Source organism: Pseudophryne corroboree, chromosome 5 (assembly GCF_028390025.1).
Source record: "Pseudophryne corroboree isolate aPseCor3 chromosome 5, aPseCor3.hap2, whole genome shotgun sequence".
In the NCBI taxonomy this organism is placed as follows: Eukaryota; Metazoa; Chordata; class Amphibia; order Anura; family Myobatrachidae; genus Pseudophryne; species Pseudophryne corroboree.
In genome coordinates, this window is record NC_086448.1 from 129,057,959 (window position 1) to 129,082,028 (window position 24,070).

The 24,070-nt window shown below is 48.1% G+C and overlaps 1 protein-coding gene across 2 annotated transcripts in view; it reads right to left on the minus strand.

The window, feature by feature from the left end:
* Nucleotides 1-18,849: 18,849 nt before the first annotated feature.
* The window catches only part of LOC134928845 (solute carrier family 40 protein member 1-like), a 66,512-nt gene continuing 61,291 nt past the window's right edge, over nt 18,850-24,070 (minus strand). For both annotated transcript variants that reach the window (XM_063924808.1, XM_063924807.1), the window contains exon 8: nt 18,850-19,441. In XM_063924808.1, coding sequence (XP_063780878.1) covers nt 19,170-19,441 — 272 coding nt within the window. In that variant the 3' untranslated portion in view covers nt 18,850-19,169. The remainder of the gene's footprint in view (nt 19,442-24,070) is intronic.

Genomic DNA, 24,070 nt, shown 5'->3' on the forward strand with positions numbered 1-24,070 from the left:
TACCTCCCATTTCTCCGTAGTATTTTTTCCTAAAAACCAACCTTCCCATTCAATATCCCTGAAAAATACCCTCATCTTTTCAAAATTTGCTTTGCTAAAGTTTAGAGTCCTAGTTGAGCCGGTATAGGGCTGTTTATGGAAACTGATATTGAATGTGACCATATTGTGGTCGCTGTTTCCTATGGGTTCCCCTACTATAATACCTGATACCAAATCCCCATTGTTTGTTAATACCAGATCTAGGATTGCATTGTACCTAGTTGGTTCCTCAATTAGTTGGACTAAGTAGTTATCATTAAGTGTGTTTAAAAACATATTGCCCCTAGCAGTATCACATGAATCGTTTTTCCAGTTTATCTCTGGATAGTTAAAATCTCCCATCACTACTATGGGGTACATTTACTAAGCAGTGATAAGAGCAGAGAAGTGAGCCAGTAGAGAAGTTGCCCATGGCAACCAATCAGCACTGAAGTAACATCTATAATTTGCATACTATAAAATGATACAGAGCTGCTGATTGGTTGATGGGGAAATATCTCCACTGGCTCACTTATCCGCTCTTATCACTGCTTAGTAAATTTACCCCTATGTCTCCTACTCCTGCTGCTCTTTCAATTTGCTTTAGTAACAATTAGAGATGAGCGGGTTCGGTTTCTCTGAATCCGAACCCGCACGAACTTCATGTTTTTTTTCACGGGTCCGAGCGACTCGGATCTTCCCGCCTTGCTCGGTTAACCCGAGCGCGCCCGAACGTCATCATGACGCTGTCGGATTCTCGCGAGACTCGGATTCTATATAAGGAGCCGCGCGTCGCCGCCATTTTCACACGTGCATTGAGATTGATAGGGAGAGGACGTGGCTGGCGTCCTCTCCATTTAGATTAGGAGAGAGAGAGAGAGATTGACCTGAGGCTGATACTGTAGAAGAGAGTGCAGAGTTTAGTGACTGACCACAGTGACCACCAGCAGTGCAGTTGTTTTATTTAATATATCCGTTCTCTGCCTGAAAAAAACGGTACACACAGTGACTCAGTCACATACCATATCTGTGTGCACTGCTCAGCCCAGTGTGCTGCATGCCTGCATCATCTATGTATATATTATATATCTGACTGTGCTCAGCTCACACAGCTTATAATTGTGGGGGAGACTGGGGAGCACTGCAGTGCCAGTTATAGGTTATAGCAGGAGCCAGGAGTACAAGACAGTCACATACCATATCTGTGTGCACTGCTCAGCCCAGTGTGCTGCATCATCTATGTATATATTATATATCTGACTGTGCTCAGCTCACACAGCTTATAATTGTGGGGGAGACTGGGGAGCACTGCAGTGCCAGTTATAGGTTATAGCAGGAGCCAGGAGTACTTATTATATTAAAATTAAACAGTGCACACTTTTGCTGCAGGAGTGCCACTGCCAGTGTGACTGACCAGTGACCTGACCACACTGACCACCAGTATAGTTAGTAGTATACTATATTGTGATTGCCTGAAAAAGTTAAACACTCGTCGTGTGACTTCACTTGTGTGGTGTTTTTTTTTTTATTCTATAAAAAACTCATTCTGCTGACAGACAGTGTCCAGCAGGTCCGTCATTATATAATATATATACCTGTCCGGCTGCAGTAGTGATATATATATATTTTTTATATCATTATTTATCATCCAGTCGCAGCAGACACAGTACGGTAGTTCACGGCTGTAGCTACCTCTGTGTCGGCACTCGGCAGTCCATCCATAATTGTATACCACCTACCCGTGGTTTTTTTTTCTTTCTTCTTTATACATACATACTACTACATCTCTTTATCAACCAGTCTATATTAGCAGCAGACACAGTACAGTACGGTAGTTCACGGCTGTGGCTACCTCTGTGTCGGCACTCGGCAGTCCGTCCATAATTGTATACCACCTAACCGTGGTTTTTTTTTCTTTCTTCTTTATACATACATACTACGACATCTCTTTATCAACCAGTCTATATTAGCAGCAGACACAGTACAGTACGGTAGTTCACGGCTGTGGCTACCTCTGTGTCGGCACTCGGCAGTCCGTCCATAATTGTATACCACCTAACCGTGGTTTTTTTTTCTTTCTTCTTCATACATACATACTACGACATCTCTTTATCAACCAGTCTATATTAGCAGCAGACACAGTACAGTACGGTAGTTCACGGCTGTGGCTACCTCTGTGTCGGCACTCGGCAGTCCGTCCATAATTGTATACCACCTAACCGTGGTTTTTTTTTCTTTCTTCTTTATACATACATACTACGACATCTCTTTATCAACCAGTCTATATTAGCAGCAGACACAGTACAGTACGGTAGTTCATGGCTGTGGCTACCTCTGTGTCGGTACTCGGCAGTCCGTCCATAATTGTATACCACCTAACCGTGGTTTTTTTTTCTTTCTTCTTCATACATACATACTACGACATCTCTTTATCAACCAGTCTATATTAGCAGCAGACACAGTACAGTACGGTAGTTCACGGCTGTGGCTACCTCTGTGTCGGCACTCGGCAGTCCGTCCATAATTGTATACCACCTACCCGTGGTTTTTTTTTCTTTCTTCTTCATACATACATACTACTACATCTCTTTATCAACCAGTCTATATTAGCAGCAGACACAGTACAGTACGGTAGTTCACGGCTGTGGCTACCTCTGTGTCGGCACTCGGCAGTCCGTCCATAATTGTATACCACCTACCCGTGGTTTTTTTTTCTTTCTTCTTCATACATACATACTACGACATCTCTTTATCAACCAGTCTATATTAGCAGCAGACACAGTACAGTACGGTAGTTCACGGCTGTGGCTACCTCTGTGTCGGCACTCGGCAGTCCGTCCATAATTGTATACCACCTAACCGTGGTTTTTTTTTCTTTCTTCTTCATACATACATACTACGACATCTCTTTATCAACCAGTCTATATTAGCAGCAGACACAGTACGGTAGTTCACGGCTGTAGCTACCTCTGTGTCGGCACTCGGCAGTCCGTCCATAATTGTATACTAGTATCCATCCATCTCCATTGTTTACCTGAGGTGCCTTTTAGTTGTGCCTATTAAAATATGGAGAACAAAAATGTTGAGGTTCCAAAATTAGGGAAAGATCAAGATCCACTTCCACCTCGTGCTGAAGCTGCTGCCACTAGTCATGGCCGAGACGATGAAATGCCAGCAACGTCGTCTGCCAAGGCCGATGCCCAATGTCATAGTACAGAGCATGTCAAATCCAAAACACCAAATATCAGTAAAAAAAGGACTCCAAAACCTAAAATAAAATTGTCGGAGGAGAAGCGTAAACTTGCCAATATGCCATTTACCACACGGAGTGGCAAGGAACGGCTGAGGCCCTGGCCTATGTTCATGGCTAGTGGTTCAGCTTCACATGAGGATGGAGGCACTCAGCCTCTCGCTAGAAAAATGAAAAGACTCAAGCTGGCAAAAGCAGTAGCACCGCAAAGAACTGTGCGTTCTTCGAAATCCCAAATCCACAAGGAGAGTCCAATTGTGTCGGTTGCGATGCCTGACCTTCCCAACACTGGACGTGAAGAGCATGCGCCTTCCACCATTTGCACGCCCCCTGCAAGTGCTGGAAGGAGCACCCGCAGTCCAGTTCCTGATAGTCAGATTGAAGATGTCAGTGTTGAAGTACACCAGGATGAGGAGGATATGGGTGTTGCTGGCGCTGGGGAGGAAATTGACCAGGAGGATTCTGATGGTGAGGTGGTTTGTTTAAGTCAGGCACCCGGGGAGACACCTGTTGTCCGTGGGAGGAATATGGCCGTTGACATGCCTGGTGAAAATACCAAAAAAATCAGCTCTTCGGTGTGGAACTATTTCAACAGAAATGCGGACAACAGGTGTCAAGCCGTGTGTTCCCTTTGTCAAGCTGTAATAAGTAGGGGTAAGGACGTTAACCACCTCGGAACATCCTCCCTTATACGTCACCTGCAGCGCATTCATAATAAGTCAGTGACAAGTTCAAAAACTTTGGGTGACAGCGGAAGCAGTCCACTGACCAGTAAATCCCTTCCTCTTGTAACCAAGCTCACGCAAACCACCCCACCAACTCCCTCAGTGTCAATTTCCTCCTTCCCCAGGAATGCCAATAGTCCTGCAGGCAATGTCACTGGCAATTCTGACGAGTCCTCTCCTGCCTGGGATTCCTCCGATGCATCCTTGCGTGTAACGCCTACTGCTGCTGGCGCTGCTGTTGTTGCTGCTGGGAGTCGATGGTCATCCCAGAGGGGAAGTCGTAAGCCCACTTGTACTACTTCCAGTAAGCAATTGACTGTTCAACAGTCCTTTGCGAGCAAGATGAAATATCACAGCAGTCATCCTGCTGCAAAGCGGATAACTGAGGCCTTGACAACTATGTTGGTGTTAGACGTGCGTCCGGTATCCGCCGTTAGTTCACAGGGAACTAGACAATTTATTGAGGCAGTGTGCCCCCGTTACCAAATACCATCTAGGTTCCACTTCTCTAGGCAGGCGATACCGAGAATGTACACGGACCTCAGAAAAAGACTCACCAGTGTCCTAAAAAATGCAGTTGTACCCAATGTCCACTTAACCACGGTCATGTGGACAAGTGGAGCAGGGCAGGGTCAGGACTATATGACTGTGACAGCCCACTGGGTAGATGTATGGACTCCCGCCGCAAGAACAGCAGCGGCGGCACCAGTAGCAGCATCTCGCAAACACCAACTCTTTCCTAGGCAGGCTACGCTTTGTATCACCGGTTTCCAGAATACGCACACAGCTGAAAACCTCTTACGGCAACTGAGGAAGATCATCGCGGAATGGCTTACCCCAATTGGACTCTCCTGTGGATTTGTGGCATCGGACAACGCCAGCAATATTGTGTGTGCATTAAATATGGGCAAATTCCAGCACGTCCCATGTTTTGCACATACCTTGAATTTGGTGGTGCAGAATTATTTAAAAAACGACAGGGGCGTGCAAGAGATGCTGTCGGTGGCCAGAAAAATTGCGGGACACTTTCGGCGTACAGGCACCACGTACAGAAGACTGGAGCACCACCAAAAACTACTGAACCTGCCCTGCCATCATCTGAAGCAAGAAGTGGTAACGAGGTGGAATTCAACCCTCTATATGCTTCAGAGGTTGGAGGAGCAGCAAAAGGCCATTCAAGCCTATACAATTGAGCACGATATAGGAGGTGGAATGCACCTGTCTCAAGCGCAGTGGAGAATGATTTCAACGTTGTGCAAGGTTCTGATGCCCTTTGAACTTGCCACACGTGAAGTCAGTTCAGACACTGCCAGCCTGAGTCAGGTCATTCCCCTCATCAGGCTTTTGCAGAAGAAGCTGGAGACATTGAAGGAGGAGCTAACACGGAGCGATTCCGCTAGGCATGTGGGACTTGTGGATGGAGCCCTTAATTCGCTTAACAAGGATTCACGGGTGGTCAATCTGTTGAAATCAGAGCACTACATTTTGGCCACCGTGCTCGATCCTAGATTTAAAGCCTACCTTGGATCTCTCTTTCCGGCAGACACAAGTCTGCTGGGGTTGAAAGACCTGCTGGTGAGAAAATTGTCAAGTCAAGCGGAACGCGACCTGTCAACATCTCCTCCTTCACATTCTCCCGCAACTGGGGGTGCGAGGAAAAGGCTCAGAATTCCGAGCCCACCCGCTGGCGGTGATGCAGGGCAGTCTGGAGCGACTGCTGATGCTGACATCTGGTCCGGACTGAAGGACCTGACAACGATTACGGACATGTCGTCTACTGTCACTGCATATGATTCTCTCACCATTGAAAGAATGGTGGAGGATTATATGAGTGACCGCATCCAAGTAGGCACGTCACACAGTCCATACTTATACTGGCAGGAAAAAGAGGCAATTTGGAGGCCATTGCACAAACTGGCTTTATTCTACCTAAGTTGCCCTCCCACAAGTGTGTACTCCGAAAGTGTTTAGTGCCGCCGCTCACCTTGTCAGCAATCGGCGTACGAGGTTACATCCAGAAAATGTGGAGAAGATGATGTTCATTAAAATTAATTATAATCAATTCCTCCGCGGAGACATTGACCAGCAGCAATTGCCTCCACAAAGTACACAGGGAGCTGAGATGGTGGATTCCAGTGGGGACGAATTGATAATCTGTGAGGAGGGGGATGTACACGGTGATATATCGGAGGGTGATGATGAGGTGGACATCTTGCCTCTGTAGAGCCAGTTTGTGCAAGGAGAGATTAATTGCTTCTTTTTTGGGGGGGGTCCAAACCAACCCGTCATATCAGTCACAGTCGTGTGGCAGACCCTGTCACTGAAATGATGGGTTGGTTAAAGTGTGCATGTCCTGTTTTGTTTATACAACATAAGGGTGGGTGGGAGGGCCCAAGGACAATTCCATCTTGCACCTCTTTTTTCTTTTCTTTTTCTTTGCGTCATGTGCTGTTTGGGGAGGGTTTTTTGGAAGGGACATCCTGCGTGACACTGCAGTGCCACTCCTAAATGGGCCCGGTGTTTGTGTCGGCCACTAGGGTCGCTAATCTTACTCACACAGTCAGCTACCTCATTGCGCCTCTTTTTTTCTTTGCGTCATGTGCTGATTGGGGAGGGTTTTTTGGAAGGGACATCCTGCGTGACACTGCAGTGCCACTCCTAAATGGGCCCGGTGTTTGTGTCGGCCACTAGGGTCGCTAATCTTACTCACACAGTCAGCTACCTCATTGCGCCTCTTTTTTTCTTTGCGTCATGTGCTGATTGGGGAGGGTTTTTTGGAAGGGACATCCTGCGTGACACTGCAGTGCCACTCCTAAATGGGCCCGGTGTTTGTGTCGGCCACTAGGGTCGCTAATCTTACTCACACAGTCAGCTACCTCATTGCGCCTCTTTTTTTCTTTGCGTCATGTGCTGATTGGGGAGGGTTTTTTGGAAGGGACATCCTGCGTGACACTGCAGTGCCACTCCTAAATGGGCCCGGTGTTTGTGTCGGCCACTAGGGTCGCTAATCTTACTCACACAGTCAGCTACCTCATTGCGCCTCTTTTTTTCTTTGCGTCATGTGCTGATTGGGGAGGGTTTTTTGGAAGGGACATCCTGCGTGACACTGCAGTGCCACTCCTAAATGGGCCCGGTGTTTGTGTCGGCCACTAGGGTCGCTTATCTTACTCACACAGTCAGCTACCTCATTGCGCCTCTTTTTTTCTTTGCGTCATGTGCTGATTGGGGAGGGTTTTTTGGAAGGGACATCCTGCGTGACACTGCAGTGCCACTCCTAGATGGGCCAGGTGTTTGTGTCGGCCACTAGTGTCGCTTAGCTTAGTCATCCAGCGACCTTGGTGCAAATTTTAGGACTAAAAATAATATTGTGAGGTGTGAGGTATTCAGAATAGACTGAAAATGAGTGGAAATTATGGTTTTTGAGGTTAATAATAATATGGGATCAAAATGACCCCCAAATTCTATGATTTAAGCTGTTTTTTAGTGTTTTTTAAAAAAAACACCCGAATCCAAAACACACCCGAATCCGACAAAAAAAATTCGGTGAGGTTTTGCCAAAACGCGGTCGAACCCAAAACACGGCCGCGGAACCGAACCCAAAACCAAAACACAAAACCCGAAAAATTTCAGGCGCTCATCTCTAGTAACAATTCCTCATCAGATGCGTTGATACCAGGCGGCCTGTAGCATACACCCAATACTAACTTTTTTATTCCTTTTTCCCCGCATGCAATTTCTACCCATAATGTCTCGACAGTGTCTACAGTCCCCTTCTGAATATCTTCCCGTATATCAGGTTTTAAAAACGGCTTTACGTACAGACACACCCCTCCACCCTTTTTATTTAGTCTGTCTCTCCTAAACAGTGTATAGCCCTCTAGATTGACTGTCCAATCATGAGATTCGTCCCACCAAGCTTCAGTAATGCCTATAATATCATACTGTTTGCTTGCTGCAAGTATTTCTAGTTCACCCTTTTTACCAGTAATGCTTCTGGCGTTTACATACATACAACTAAGATAAGTATTTTCCCTTGCGTTAGGGACATCTTTCACCTTATGTAGCAATGATGACCTGTAATCGTCATTGGTTAGTGCTTTGGTAAAATCTCTTTTAGTACCCATGTTAGTAACCTTACCGCCTGCTCTTACCCTCCCCCCAACTTCTCCCCCATTTCGTTTACTACCGCCATCCCCACTATTCTCACTGCATGACCCGTAGTTTCTAGCTAAACCCTCCCCCCAGGCTCCTAGTTTAAAATCTCCTCCAACCTTCTAACCATCCTTCCCCCCAGCACCGCTGCCCCCTCCTCAGTCAGGTGCAATCCGTCACGACAAAAGAGATGGCGCCTGACTGAGAAGTCCGCCCAGTGTTCCAGGAACACAAACCCCTCTATCCTGCACCAATCCCTAAGCCACACATTTACCTCCCTAATCTCCCTCTGCCTCCCTGGACTAGCGCGTGGCACGGGTAATAATTCCGAGAATATGACCTTAGATGTCCTTGCCTTCAGTTTCTTTCCTAAGTCCCTATAGTCTTTCTTAAGGACATCCTACCTTCCGCTAACTTTGTCATTGGTGCCAACGTGCACCAAGACCGCCGGGTCTTTCCCAGCCCCTCCCAACAATCTATCTACCCGGTCCGCGATGTGCCGTACCCGAGCACCCGGGAGACAACAGACTGTACGGCGATCACGGTCCCGGTAGCAAATTGCCCTATCTGCCTTCCTGATTATAGAATCCCCTACCACCACCATCTGACTAGGTATCTCACTATCTTTTATCCCAACCGCGCCAGAGGGACCGCTCATCTGGATGCTAGAGGGAGCAGTCTGCTCCGGCACCGTCATTTCTTCACTATCATCCTCCGATTCCTCGTACAATCGGGCAAATTTGTTCGGGTTTGATAGTTCGGAGATGTCGAGCTTCCCCCTCTTTTTCTTCCTTCTAACTGTGACCCAACTGGCTACCTGATCATCATCCTCTTCTACCAGTGACCCCTCCCGCAACTCCTCCACCGTTCTGTCTAAACTACGCTCGAGATTGTGAATCTCCCTCAGTCGCGTAACGGTTTGCTCTAGATCAGTTACCTGGGCTTCCAGGGCAACCGTTCGCACACACCTCGTGCAGATGTAATCACACTGGGCCGGTAGCTCCAGTTGTGCATACATCTTGCACGACATGCACTGAGTGAGGTCCCCAATCACAGCCCCTCCCATATTGTTTGTAAGGTCTAACTCCCTGTTACTCTCAAAGAAAAAGCAGCAAAATGAAATGACAAGCAATCTCACTTATACAATAATTAAGCTGGCTTATACTTATCTATCTTTGGGGGTCATTCCGAGTTGTTCGCTCGCAAGCCGTTTTTAGCAGCTTTGCACACGCTAAGCCTACGCCTACTGGGAGTGAATCTTAGCATAGTAAAATTGCGAACGATGTATTCGCAATATTGCGATTACACACCTCGTAGCAGTTTCTGAGTAGCTTCAGACTTACTCGGCATCTGCGATCAGTTCAGTGCTTGTCGTTCCTGGTTTGACGTCACAAACACTCCCAGCGTTCGCCCAGACACTCCTCCGTTTCTCCGGCCACTCCTGCGTTTTTTCCGGAAACGGTAGCGTTTTTTCCCACACGCCCATAAAACGGCCTGTTTCCGCCCAGAAACACCCATTTCCTGTCAATCACATTACGATCGCCAGACCGATGAAAAAGCCGTGAGTAAAATTACTAAGTGCATAGCAAATTTACTTGGCACAGTCGCAGTGCGGACATTGCGCATGCGCATTAAGCGGAAAATCGCTGCGATGCGAAGATTTTTACCGAGCGAACAACTTGGAATGAGGGCCTTTGTGCGGTTCTTGGTCCTTCACTTTTATGCAGCCGTAGTACTCTCTCCTGCGGCACCTATACTCCACTTAGCAGTTGCAGTTGTTACAGCTCACTGCACCTCCTTTTCACTCGGCTTCCAGCTCCTTTTTGCTGTTTACAACTCACACTTACAAATCCAAGCAGCACTTAAACAATACAAGCCCTTACACAGAGCGTTCTTATACGTAATGCGCCCCCAATAGTAGTACCGTCCTTATACATAATGCTCCCCGCAGTAGTAGCATCCTTATACGTAATGCCCTCCCCCCAGTAGTAGTAGCATTGTTATACGTAATGCCCTCCCAGTAATAGTAGCGTCCTTATACATAATGCCCCCAAGTAGTAGTATCATGCTTATACGTAATCCCCCCCAGTAGTAGTAGCATCCTTATACGTAGTGCACCACAGTAGTAGTATCGTCCTTATACGTAATGCCCTCCCAGTAATAGTAGCGTCCTTATACATAATGCCCCCAAGTAGTAGTATCATGCTTATACGTAATCCCCCCCAGTAGTAGTAGCATCCTTATACGTAGTGCACCCCAGTAGTAGTATCGTCCTTATACGTAATGCCCTCCCCCCAGTAGTAGTAGCGTCGTTATACGTAATGCCCCCCAGTAGTAGCGTCCATAAAGCGCGCGCACAGACATACCTCACACACACACACACACACACACACACACACACACACACACACACACACACACACACACACACACTTCACACATATATACACACACATACACACATATATACACACACATACACACCCACCACACACACACACACACACACACACACACACACACACACACACACACACACACACACACACATTTCTCTCTCACCCTCCACTTACCTAAGCCAGTCTCCCTCTGTACAACAGCCTGGTCCGTGTAGCTCCGCCCCTTATGTCCCGTTTAGCCACGCCCCCTTCTGGCCTGTATATCTCCGCCCCCTTCTGTTCCGTACTCGGCGCTGTCACACAGGGGAGGGGAGGGAGGAAGCTTTTCATGCTGCAGGAGCCCGCTGCCAGTGCCTGTCATACAGTGACAGACACAGCACTGGCAGCAGCAGCAGCAGGAGGGGGGACAGGACGGCGCAGCAGGGAAGGGATGCAGAGCAGGGGAAGCGCCTATCCGTCCCAGCGCCTCCCTGCACTGCATCCCTTCGCTGAGCGGGTAGCGCCGGCCCTGAGTATACTATCCATCCATACCTGTGGTGCATTTAAGTTTTGCACAGTATATATAGTAGGAAGACAGTGCATAATTTTGCTGACCACCAGTATATAATATATAGCAGTACGGTACAGTAGTCCACTGCTCTACCTACCTCTGTGTCGTCAAGTATACTATCCATCCATACCTGTGGTGCATTTTACTTGTTGTGCGCAGTATATATAGTAGGAGGACAGTGCATAATTTTGCTGACCACCAGTATATAATATATAACAGTACGGTACAGTAGGCCATTGCTATTGATATATTAATGGCATATAATTCCACACATTAAAAAATGGAGAACAAAAATGTGGAGGGTAAAATAGGGAAAGATCAAGATCCACTTCCACCTCGTGCTGAAACTGCTGCCACTAGTCATGGCCGAGACGATGAAATGCCATCAACGTCGTCTGCCAAGGCCGATGCCCAATGTCATAGTAGAGAGCATGTAAATTCCAAAAAACAAAAGTTCAGTAAAATGACCCAAAAATCAAAATTAAAAGCGTCTGATGAGAAGCGTAAACTTGCCAATATGCCATTTACGACACGGAGTGGCAAGGAACGGCTGAGGCCCTGGCCTATGTTCATGGCTAGTGGTTCAGATTCACATGAGGATGGAAGCACTCATCCTCTCGTTAGAAAACTGCAGTGCCACTCCTAGATGGGCCAGGTGTTTGTGTCGGCCACTTGGGTCGCTTAGTTTAGCCACACAGCTACCTCATTGCACCTCTTTTTTTCTTTGCATCATGTGCTGTTTGGGGACTATTTTTTGAAGTGCCATCCTGTCTGACACTGCAGTGCCACTCCTAGATGGGCCAGGTGTTTGTGTCGGCCACTTGGGTCACTTAGCTTAGCCATCCAGCGACCTTGGTGCACCTCTTTTTTTCTTTGCATCATGTGCTGTTTGGGGACTATTTTTTAAATCTACCATCCTGTCTGACACTGCAGTGCCACTCCAAGATGGGCCATGTGTTTGTGTCGGCCACTTGGGTCGCTTAGCTTAGTCACACAGCTACCTCATTGCACCTCTTTTTTTCTTTGCATCATGTGCTGTTTGGGGACTATTTTTTAAATCTGCCATCCTGTCTGACACTGCAGTGCCACTCCTAGATGGGCCAGGTGTTTGTGTCGGCCACTTGGGTCGCTTAGCTTAGTCACACAGCGACCTTGGTGCACCTCTTTTTTCTTTGCATCATGTGCTGTTTGGGGACTATTTTTTGAAGTGCCATCCTGTCTGACACTGCAGTGCCACTCCTAGATGGGCCAGGTGTTTGTGTCGGCCACTTGGGTCGCTTAGCTTAGTCATCCAGCGACCTCGGTGCAAATTTTAGGACTAAAAATAATATTGTGAGGTGTGAGGTGTTCAGAATAGACTGGAAATGAGTGGAAATTATGGTTATTGAGGTTAATAATACTATGGGATCAAAATGACCCCCAAATTCTATGATTTAAGCTGTTTTTGAGGGTTTTTTGTAAAAAAAACACCCAAATCCAAAACACACCCGAATCCGACAAAACATTTTCAGGGAGGTTTTGCCAAAACGCGTCCGAATCCAAAACACGGCCGCGGAAACGAATCCAAAACCAAAACACAAAACCCGAAAAATGTCCGGTGCACATCTCTACTTAAAATAAAAAAAAATTCTGTCTTTTTTTCTACAGGTGCATGGCTTTTCATGATTAGGCCATGCGCCCTGAAAAGTACCTGGGCCCAGCCAGGCTCTTACTGCCCTGGCTGGGAGGCATGCCATGCTCCTGTGAGTGGGTGCTTCTTATGTGCTAGACATGCCCCCAAAGAGGTGTGGTTATGCCCCCAGCGTGCTGTGGTCACACCCCCTCCAGGGGGGGCATGGGGGCCTAGAAAGTTGTTGTATCGGGGCCCAGGCGTTCTATTGGCAGCCCTGATGGGGGTTACAGGTACCCAAAATTGGATATTTTTGTACATTATGTTTACAGGTGAATGATCCCCTGCCATGTACGCACTTGCTGATGCAAGGTCCCGCCACCCGTCGGATAGTGTGTACCCAGCTTTAGTGGTTTTGTTTATATATATTGCATTTGTTTTCTCTGTATGATTTTATGTATTTGTTGCAGTACTTTTTATAGCAATAAATGAAATTTAAAATACTTGTGCCCTTTATTTTCCATTGTAAAAGAGGTACAGTAAACATGTAAAATGTCTTGATGCCTGTCAGACACTAGAATTATATTATATGGCTCATCCGCTTCTGTGTGTTTAGGAAAAATATGTATCCACCTGCCTAAGCACCGAGTGCTGATACTTTCAATGGAAATGCAAAATACATGATGTGCCCATTATCTTCCATCTGAAGGGGCAGACCTGCACAGAGACACATATACAGGGCTGTCTAAACAACATTGTAGGCCTCGGGCTAAGCAATGCCCCTACCCACCCAATCAGTAAGCAAAGGCGGACCGGGCACCAGATGTGAGCAGAGGCGTAACTAAGGTAGGGCGAGTGGGGCACGTGCCCTGGGCGCCTTGGCAGGCCCAGCAGAGGGAGACGCCACCGGCGGCCAGGGCATCTTGCCCACCCGCCCCCGTCCCGCTGCAATGTGAGGGGAGGAGAGTGCAGCGTCTCTCCTGCCCCTCAATGTCCTCAATGCCGCTGCCGCGCTGCCAGCGGCGCTGCGTGTCTGTCCGGTGGGTCTCCGGCGGCGTTAGCCAATCATAGCTTGCGGACCGGCTCCTGATTGGCTGCCAGTCCGCGAGCTCTGATTGGCTAACGAACAGGCGCCACATTTAAAATAGCCGCCGCCGGAGACCTGGAGCGTTGAGGGGCAGGAGAGGCGCTGTGCTCTCCTCCCCTCACATAGCAGAGGGCAGCGGTGACTGACGGCCGGGATCCTGACTGAAGAGTAAGCGGGTGTGGGGGGGGGGGGGGGGGGGGAGTCGAGTCTTGCATCTGGCACTGTGGGGCATGTAACTGGCACTGTGGGGCATGTATCTGGCTCTGTGGGGCATTGTAACTGGCACTGTGGGGCATGTATCTGGCACTGTGGGACATTGTTACTGGCACTGTGGGGCATGTATCTGTCACTGTGGGACATGTATCTGGCACTGTGGGGCATGTATCTGGCACTGTGGGACATGTATCTGGCTCTGTGGGGCATTGTAACTGGCACTGTGGGGCATGTATCTGGCACTGTGGGGCATTGTAACTGGCACTGTGGGGCATGTAACTGGCACTGTGGGGCATGTATCTGGCACTGTGGGGCATTGTAACTGGCACTGTGGGGCATGTATATGGCACTGTGGGGCATTGTAACTGGCACTGTGGGGCATGTAACTGGCACTCTGGGCATGTATCTGGCACTGTGGGGCATTGTAAATGGCACTGTGGGGCATGTATCTGGCACTGTGGGGCATTGTAACTGGCACTGTGGGGCATGAATCTGGCACTGTGGGGCATTGTATCTGGCACTGTGGGGCATGCACCTGTCACTGTGGGGCATTGTATCTGGCACTGTGGGGCATTGTATCTGACGCTGTGGGGCATTGTATCTGGCGCTGTGGGACATTGTATCTGGCACTGTGGGGCGCTGTATCTGTCACTGTGGATCTGACACTGTGGGGCACTGTGTATCTGGCACTGTGGGGCACTGTGTATCTGGCACTGTGGGGCAATTGTGTATCTGGCACTATGTAAAAAGGGAACTCTGCATGCGTACTGTGCAAAAATGTAATGAAGGTGTGCTGAGAGACGACACAAGGGGTAGGTGATAGTGTGCTGAAAGGCGACACAGGGGGTAGGTGATAGTCATGTTGACACACCCCATTTTCAGTGGCCACACCCCTTCTGACACATGGCCACGCCCATTTTTGGCGCGCGCACATACTTCTTTTTGTGTTTTTGTTGTTTTTTTTATGGGGGGGGGGGGGGGGGGGGGGCGGCCACTCTTCATCTTGCCCTTGGCTCTGAAACCCCTAGTTACGCCTCTGGATGTGAGTGGGCGTCCCAAGATGCAGTAGCGAATTTACAGCTAAGCAACAAAAGCATTTTCTGTGGCATAAGGTGTGTGGCTCTCCTGTCCCACAGTTTTCCTTAGTCAGGTGCTGGTGTTCATAACCAAGGTATCTCCCTCCTTTGTCCACCACGCTCTACTCAAACCCCACCGCCAGCCTTTCAGTGACATAACCCTGTCCCAGCTCAGCATTTTCATAGTGTACCTATGTCGCTGAGGGAAGAACGGACAAATCAGCCTGCCAGACACCAGCCGCTGTCTGCTGAGCCCATCAACCCCAACCTTGACCCTGGCCAGGAATCATGGGGACCAGAGCGGCGGTGGCTGAGGGTAGCTTGTCGCGGGTGAGCACTAGTGCTGGGAGGGATGGGTAGTAAGTGCTGGGTGTGAGAAAAGGAGGGGGATGGGTAGTAAGTGCTGGGTGTGAGAAAAGGAGGGGGATGGGTAGTATGTGCTGGGTGTGAGACAAGGGGGCAGATGTATTAACCTGGAGAAGACATAAGAAAGTGATAAACCAGTGATATGTGCAAGGTGATAAAGGCACCAGCCAATCAGATCCTAACTGTTAATTTACATATTGGAGCTGATTGGCTGGTGCCTTTATCACCTTGCACATATCACTGGTTTATCACTTCCTTATGCCTTCTCCAGGTTAATACATCTGCCCCAAGGTTACAAAAAGTCTAGTTAAGGCTCTGATGGCCCCCATGACTCGTGACACGCCCCTATGAGTTGTGACTGCGCCTCTGTCATGCACACAGACTATAATGCCAGTTGTGTTTTAGAGCCCCACCACTTCGTTCCTGGGACTCAGGCCAGTCTACTTTGCAACCTACATTAAAATCTATGCAGGTATTTTTAAATGGGCTTCAGTTGCACTCCCTTAAGAAAGATGAACTGGTCTCTCTCAGTGCCCCCCTGAGTCAGCTGTGATATCGCTCCCTAATAGCTGTTGATTGCCTCGGGACATTATATTATACCTCCATTCACTACTGTATATATAAAGATGGACTGTAACAGAATTTACCTTATTATTTTTATATGTTCTGCTCTAACACTAATATATTAAATTGTTGCTCATATTTGTTTTCTTGAATAATGGCCCTCATTCCGAGTTGATCGCTCGCTTGCTGCTTTTAGAAGTACTGCAAACGCTAAGCCGCCGCCCTCTGGGAGTGTATCTAAGCTTAGCAGAAGTGCGACCGAAAGGATAGCAGAACAGTGCTGACATTTTTTCAACCAGTTTCTGAGTAGCTGCAGACCTACTCCTTCCTTGCGATCACTTCAGTCTGTTTAGTCCCTGCTTTGAAGTCACAAACACGCCCTGCGTTCGGCCAGCCACTCCCCCGATTCCCCAGGCACGCCTGCGTTTTTACCTGTCACGCCTGCGTTTTTTAGCACACTCCCAGAAAACGGTCAGTTACCACCCAGAAACACCCACTTCCTGTCAATCACTCACCGATCAACAGAGCGACGGAAAAGAGTCGCTCGACCTTGTGTAAAACTGCATAGTTTTTTGTGAAAGTACGCCGCGCGTGCGCACTGCAGCCCGTACGCATGCGCAGAAATGCCGATTTTTAGCCTGATCGCTGCGCTGCGAACAACGGCAGCTAGCAATCAATACGGAATGACCCCCTATATGTCCAAACTCTGGTCTTGACTATTCTTAAGTAATTTTGATTTTCTCACAAACAAGTTGTGAATAGCTAGTGCAGCTCGCCATCTAGTGGTGCTCTGTGTTCCTTACAGGTTACTTTTTGTGTTTTAAGAAGTGATGTAGATGAAATTTTACTGGGCAAATCCCCCCCAAAATAAAAAAAATTGTTATGTCAGTCATACCTCACCTCGGTCCAGCTTCACACTATGGGCCTAGTTTATGTCAGTAACGCACTTGCCTACGCAGCTGCTATTTTTCAGGTTACAGAACTGCTAATACTCACAAGTGAAATTGACGCCCAGAGAAGAACAGAGACGCCACCAGAGTCATCGCAAAGTCCTCAGCAACTGCGTACACATATGCTACATAGGCGCAGTAACGAGGAATATCGTGTGGTTACGCAGACTGGCTACGGCAGTAGTGACACTGACGCCATGTTTCTCTACGTACTTGATCACAGCTAAAGGTAGATACATGCCCAAAAAACATCCGTGACACCTCCTCAGAGCAGTCCCTTCCTGTCAATCACTCTGCATTTAAATTGTCATTGCAGGGGGCATCGCAAAAGCACCTTGGTTGAATGAACATCGGCATTGAGTACAAACATGAATTAGGCCCCATGTGCTGTTTTTTTTGTGTCCTGTAGAGAGGAGGGGACCCGCATATAGCCTCTGTTGCTGGCCCCATCCTCTTCGACAGCTAGTAGACTCTGGCATAATGCCAGAGTCTACTGAGCATGTGCAGGTCTCCGGGAACATGGCACCCGCGTCTTGTTCCCGGGGACATCTCCAGTGCGCATGCAAATCACTTGAAATGGCAGCCATTTTCCAAGTGATTTGTGTCCTCACTGCAGGGTCACCAAGGTGTAAGTATATTTATGGGTGCAGTATGTGCGGTGTGGGCCCGCCAGACCTAGGGGCCCATGAGCATCGCACACACTGGACCCATTATAGAAACGCCTATGTGTAGAGGTCACATTTATCACACCTGGTCGTGCCCAGGATACGTCCCTTCTGGACAGAGGTGTTTCAATTTGCTAACAAAGATTTTCACCTCGATATTGTGCCTTCTTCCGAAATAGCTTATTACTGTATACCCTTCTGACCTTCCTGGGCATTATACATATGTTTATAGCCAAATCCTTATTGCTGCCAACTGGGAAGAACCCTATGCCTCCTCCGCTGTTGGCTCCTCTATTCTCTTTATAAGCGCTGTGTGTGCAGACTTTTGCAATAGTGCACAGTGCCTGCCTCTGTCTTGTCTCATGGCCCCTCCTTCTCACAGCTGCAAGGATGGTAGAATTTAGAGCACTGCGCTCCTCCTATCAGTCGCGCATGCGCACTTGTCGCTGCTGTGTGCCATAACCAGTATGTGCGTGCGCGACTGACAGGGGGAGCGCAGCACTAAACAACCGCTACGAAGAGTTCAGGACTGAGTGGCCGCGGCGGTAATGAGGCAGAAGCGCAGTGAGGAGAAAACTACGGGCAGCGACAGGCAGCGGGCGGCGATCCTATTAATGAGGAGACCACACCGGATGCAATAAGCCAGGTACCGCAGCGGGGAAAGGTTAGTAGATCCCGCCTCCTGAGTCATAGAGTCACAGATCTGCCCAAATATATAGGAAATGGAGCTGGATGCATGCCATGATCCTTTTACTTTCTGGTGAGTAGTTGATGCACCTAAGATGTAGAGGTCGCGCTCCCTGCCTGACCACACGATGCTGCATCTATTTCCATTCTGAACCAAACACCTGCCCCTCCCGCACCCGCCCCTCCTCCACCAGCGGCACACCCGCACCTACCCCACACGCGGCACATAGTTTCTGCTCTAGGCTCTGTGTGTGGTTGTGGAAGGTTGTATTCATATTATGTCGGTCACTGATGGTCTCAGCATTATGTGGTGGTCACTGTGACACTCTCTGTATTATATGGCTTTCATTACATCGCTCTTTGTATAATATTGGCATTACGGCGCTTTCTGCCACACACCCTCAATCAGATGGCCACACCTATTCAGCTTTGCGCAGCTTCCCTTCAATGATCCCCTACCATTGATTCCCCCTGTGGGCCCTTCATGCCCCAGACCGACACTGTCTACATTAATGAAACGGTTTAGCTGGCATGAATATACTACTACATGTGATGAGCTCCCCACTAGGTGGCTGTGTTGTTAGAAGGTTTAACTCTATGATGCATGAGATAGGCATATACATCAATTATAGTAGTTTAAATATTGTATCTTGTTTATTTCCAGTGAAGTTGATAGAATTTGTATATGGAATAGGGTGATTCATGTATAAAATAATAATAAAAAAAAGAAATGTAACAGATTAGGTGAACATTGGACAAGTCTGCTAAAGTTATGTAACACTTCATGCTAAAACTCATACTACGAAAATGATACTACAAAGAGCACTAGCTAGTTAAAAATGGATCATCACAAGACTGTCAGGCAGGAGTATTTGGTGATTCCCTCTCTTTAGTTTTATATTTTTTTGTATAAAAAAAATACATGGTGTGTCCAGTGATCACAAACAGGATCGAGATGATGACCAAGAGCCCAAATTGTTGAGGTTGAGGAGCAAGAATGACCATGATAAAGTGAACTAGATCCATCAGGTAATTCATTGAGCTTTGCACTCCATTGACGACTCCACGCTCCGATTCTGGAATATTCTCCTGAAGAAGTTGAGTCACTGTCAGATCAAATGACCACAGACCTACGGGGTAAAGAAGGTACAATAAACTATTAACATAATGATCTGTCTACATTTTTCTGTAGAAATTTAAGGGTATTCCAAACTTCTGGCCTTCTCTACTGCTAGGCCTAGGAGACTTCTGAATCTCTGGTGGCTCTCCTGAACGCAGAGCCGGATTGGGGGGGGGGGGGGGGGGGCTCGAGGGGCACGTCACCCTGGGCCCCCTCTATGAATGGGGCCCCCCAGCTTTGGTTACAGCTGCAGTGCAAAAGTGCACTGCGAGCTGTAGAAAATGAAAGTAAACAGGAGAGGAGACTGAGGAGGAAGAGGGGTGGAGTTCGTGCATGGGGGCGGGGCTTCACGGCACTGTGCATTCAGTGCATGGCAAGCGGCATGGGGGAGAGGAGGAGAGCTTGGAGGCAGGACGGGATCAGATGCACAGTGTGCCTGCAGTGCCCACCCAGTGATTTTAGAGGGAGGTAAGAGTGAGGAGTGGGGGAAACTGTGTGAGATGGAGGAGGGGGACACTGTATAGGAATATGTGTGAGAGGGGGGAGGGGGACACTGTATAGGAATATGTGTGAGAGGGGGGAGGGGGACACTGTATAGGAATATGTGTGAGAGGGGGGAGGGGGACACTATAGGAATATGTGTGAGAGGGGGGAGGGGGACACTGTATGAGGGAGGAGGGGGACACTGTATATAAATATGTGTGAGAGGCGGGAGGGGGACATTGTATAGGAATATGTGTGAGAGGGGGAGGGGGACACTATAGGAATATGTGTGAGAGGGGGGAGGGGGACACTATAGGAATATGTGTGAGGGGGGGACACTGTATAGGAATATGTGTGAGAGGGGGGAGGGGGACACTGTATAGGAATATGTGTGAGAGGGGGGAGGGGGACACTGTATATGAATATGTGTGAGAGGGGGGAGGGAGACAGTGTACATGAATATGTGTGAGAGGTGGGAAGGGGACACTATATGAATATGTGTGAGAGGGGGACACTGTATATGAATATGTGTGAGAGGGGGGAGGGAGACACTGTGTATGAATATGTGTGAGAGGGGGGAGGGAGACAGTGTATATAAATATGTGTGAGAAGGGGGAGGGGGACACTGTATAGGAATATGTGTGAGAGGGGGAGGGGGACACTGTATAGGAATATGTGTGAGAGGGGGTAGGGGGACACTATAGAAATATGTGTGAGAGGGGGGAGGGGGACACTGTATAGGAATATGTGTGAGAGGGGGGAGGGGGACTCTGTATAGGAATATGTGTGAGAGGGGGGAGGGGGACACTGTATAGGAATATGTGTGAGAGGGGGGAGGGAGACACTGTATATGAATATGTGTGAGAGGGGGAGGGAGACACTGTATATGAATATGTGTGAGAGGGGGGAGGGAGACAGTGTATATAAATATGTGTGAGAGGGGGGAGGGGGACACTATGTATATGTGTAAGAGGGATATGTTTATGTGTGTGACTGTATGTTTATGACTGTGTGTGACAGTGTATATGTGTGATTGTATGCATGTGTGTCTAACTGTACATATGTATGTGTATATGTGTGTGACTACTTATGTGACAGTATGCATGTGACTGTGTGCGACTGTACATATGTATATTGATGTGTGTGACAGTATGTATGTGTATAAGTACTGTATGTGACTGTATTTATGTGTCTGACTGTATATATGTGACAGTATGCATGTGACTGTGTGTGCGACTGTACATATGTATATTTATGTGTGTGACAGTATGTATGTGTATAAGTACTGTATGTGACTGTATTTATGTGTGTGACAGTATATATGTATGTGTACTGTATATGTGCATATGCATATCGCCCCAACAATCACGATGTGATGGGACAGTACTGTTTTTTGAGTTCTGTCCCATCAGTGGGCAGGAGCAGAGGGAGGGACATAATGCTCCCAACTACTGTGCGCATGAGGCTGGGGCTGCTGGGGAAGCATGAAGTGAAATGGGCGTGTGACTTGTGGCCACACCCCAGTTTATGTGCACACTGAAGGCTTGCGCACTAAGGAGGTCATTCAGATCTGATCGCTGGGCAGCGTTTTTTTTTGCTGTCCTGCGTTCAGATAGTCGCCACCTACAGGGGAGTGTATTTTGGCTGTGCAAGTGTGCGATCACATGTGCAGCTGAGCTGCTAAAAAGCAGTGTGTGCAGTCTCTACGCAGCCCGGGACTTACTCTTCCAGTGCGATTGATTCCTGCTGATCGGGGCTGGAGCTGACGTCAGACACCCTTCCTGAAAACGCTTAAGCCCGTCTGCGTTTTTCCGGACGCTCCCTGAAAACGGCCTCTTCCTGTCAATCACCTTGCAAACGCCCGTGCGAATGGTTCCTCCGCACCATCCCGTCGCTGACCACCTATGCCCGTTGTAGCTGTCCGACGCGACTGCTCATTGTGGTACATACGCATGCACAGTTCGGATCTAATCACCCGCTGTGCGAAAACACACAGCAGCGATCGGATCTAAATGACCTCCTAAGACCCCATCCAAAAATGTTAATCTTTAGGGCCCCCCAGTATTAAGTGCCCCCGGCCCCCCAAAGCCTTAATCCAGCTCTGCCTGAACGCCCGGAAGAGTAGTCAAGTCTACTGGAGCTCCATCGCAGCCACCTGCTGCTGCTCACATCCCCGGTGAAGTGTGCGGTCTGGGCAGCTTGATGATGAGATTTGCACAGATTTGTTACATTGTGGTCCTGCACCTCTCTATGCAATGCTGGCAATCACAACACAATCACACTGTCACCCCCCCCCCCCTGCACTGCCCGCTTGGGTGCGCCACCACGCAACCCACAGCCCCTCCAGAAAGTTGGTAAGTATGCAAAGATAATCCCAATAATTTAATGTATTATAACCATCACATTACTTTTCATTCATTTCATTTGTGGGTAAAATTAATACATTTAGTCATTGAAAAATGTCTCTTTATGTTATAACGTATCAGCAGGTCTGTTAAACAAGTGCTAGCATCTATAACAAGCAAATCTGATTACAAAGCATGAAGGAGCTGGGCACAGCAAGTGAAGGCGTGGAGGGCCACATGTGGCCCCACTGTTATAAAATGTACTTGATCAATGACAGCTAGAAGATGGTGGGTTGCTATGGGGACCTTCTCTACTTGTCCCCTTCTGAAGGTTTAGTACATCTATCCCTTAGCCTTCCATAAGTGGGTGCCTACTGACAGTTCCAGGGTACAGCTGCTGGTAGGTTTATCTAATTTGCTGTAAGTTCCAGCTCTTTGCAACTATTGCTATTTAGGGTTATTGTATTCTGATGTTTGCCATTGTGCAAGATGTCTAATTTAGGGCCTGATTCATACCTGATCGGTGCTGTGCGTTTTTGCACAGCGGGCGATCAGGTACTTACCGCATGCATATGCACCGCAATGCGCACACGAGTCGGACAACAACAAATGGCATCGCTAGTCAGAGATGGGATGGTGCAAAAAATATGATTGCACGGGCGTTCGCAAGGTGATTGACAGGAGGAGGCCGTTTATGGGTGGTAACTGACCGTTTATTGGGAGTGTCCGCTCCGGCCCCGATCAGCCTGTTCTTATCGCACTGTAGGAGTAAGTGCTGGACTGCTCAGAGACTGCACACAGTGGACTTTTGCAGCTCTGCATACACATGGGATCGCACACTTGCACGACGAATTTACACGCCCGCTGGGGGGGGCGGCGACTATCTGAACGCAGGACAGCAAAGTTAGCAGTCCATTGATCAGGTCTGAATCAATCCCTTAGTTGGTAAAACCAGGAGCGTCTTCAGAGAGGGGGAGGCTCCAGTGCAGTCTCCTTCTGCCCAGTGTGCCTATACATTAAGATGGCCTGAGTCCACTATGAAATCTCAGAATTCCTTGTTGAGACCTATTTTTCCTGGTCATAAATATGTTCAAAATTCCCTGCTTTTGTCCCTGTGCATTTACAAAACAAACAAAAAAAACTACACTGAAATAGGTGGTTCTAGAACAATTTTCTTCCTCAAACATAGAAAACGAAGGTTCTTGTGTCATTTTCATTGACTTTGCAGTCTGCAAATAAACTACAGTGAGACTGCTCCATGCATTGTTCCACTGCTGTATTCCGTCCAACTAATCTATCCCTTCCCCCTTACTGTGGATCAGACACTTTTGTCCAATTCCGCACTAATGCCCATAGATCGCCCCACTTGATATGCGAAAATAAAGTGAATATAAAATCAAGCAATTCAGATTTCGGTACAACTGACTTTTGATAAAACTGCAAATTTATATTCTCAAGGATAATATAAAACACTTTGGTGCAAGTGTTATATGGGAGCACATGGGTACTAAATGCTAGGAGAAAAGGGGGGACACTGGAACTAGGCAATGCTTATAATCGTATGGAGTCAAAATCCCAGCAGTCAGAAGACCGACAGTGAGATCCCGTCAGGCAGAATCCCCACGCATCCTGCCGGTAAGAAGTGGGGTTATGGTTAGGCACTAGGGGAAGGGTTAGGATGCGGGAGCGGGCGGTTATGGTTAGGCTACGGGAGGGATTGATTAGGATTATAGGTAGTGTGGAAATACTTATCGGGATCCGCTGGCGGTCTTCTGACCGTCAGGATCCCGACTGTCAGGATTTCATACCCA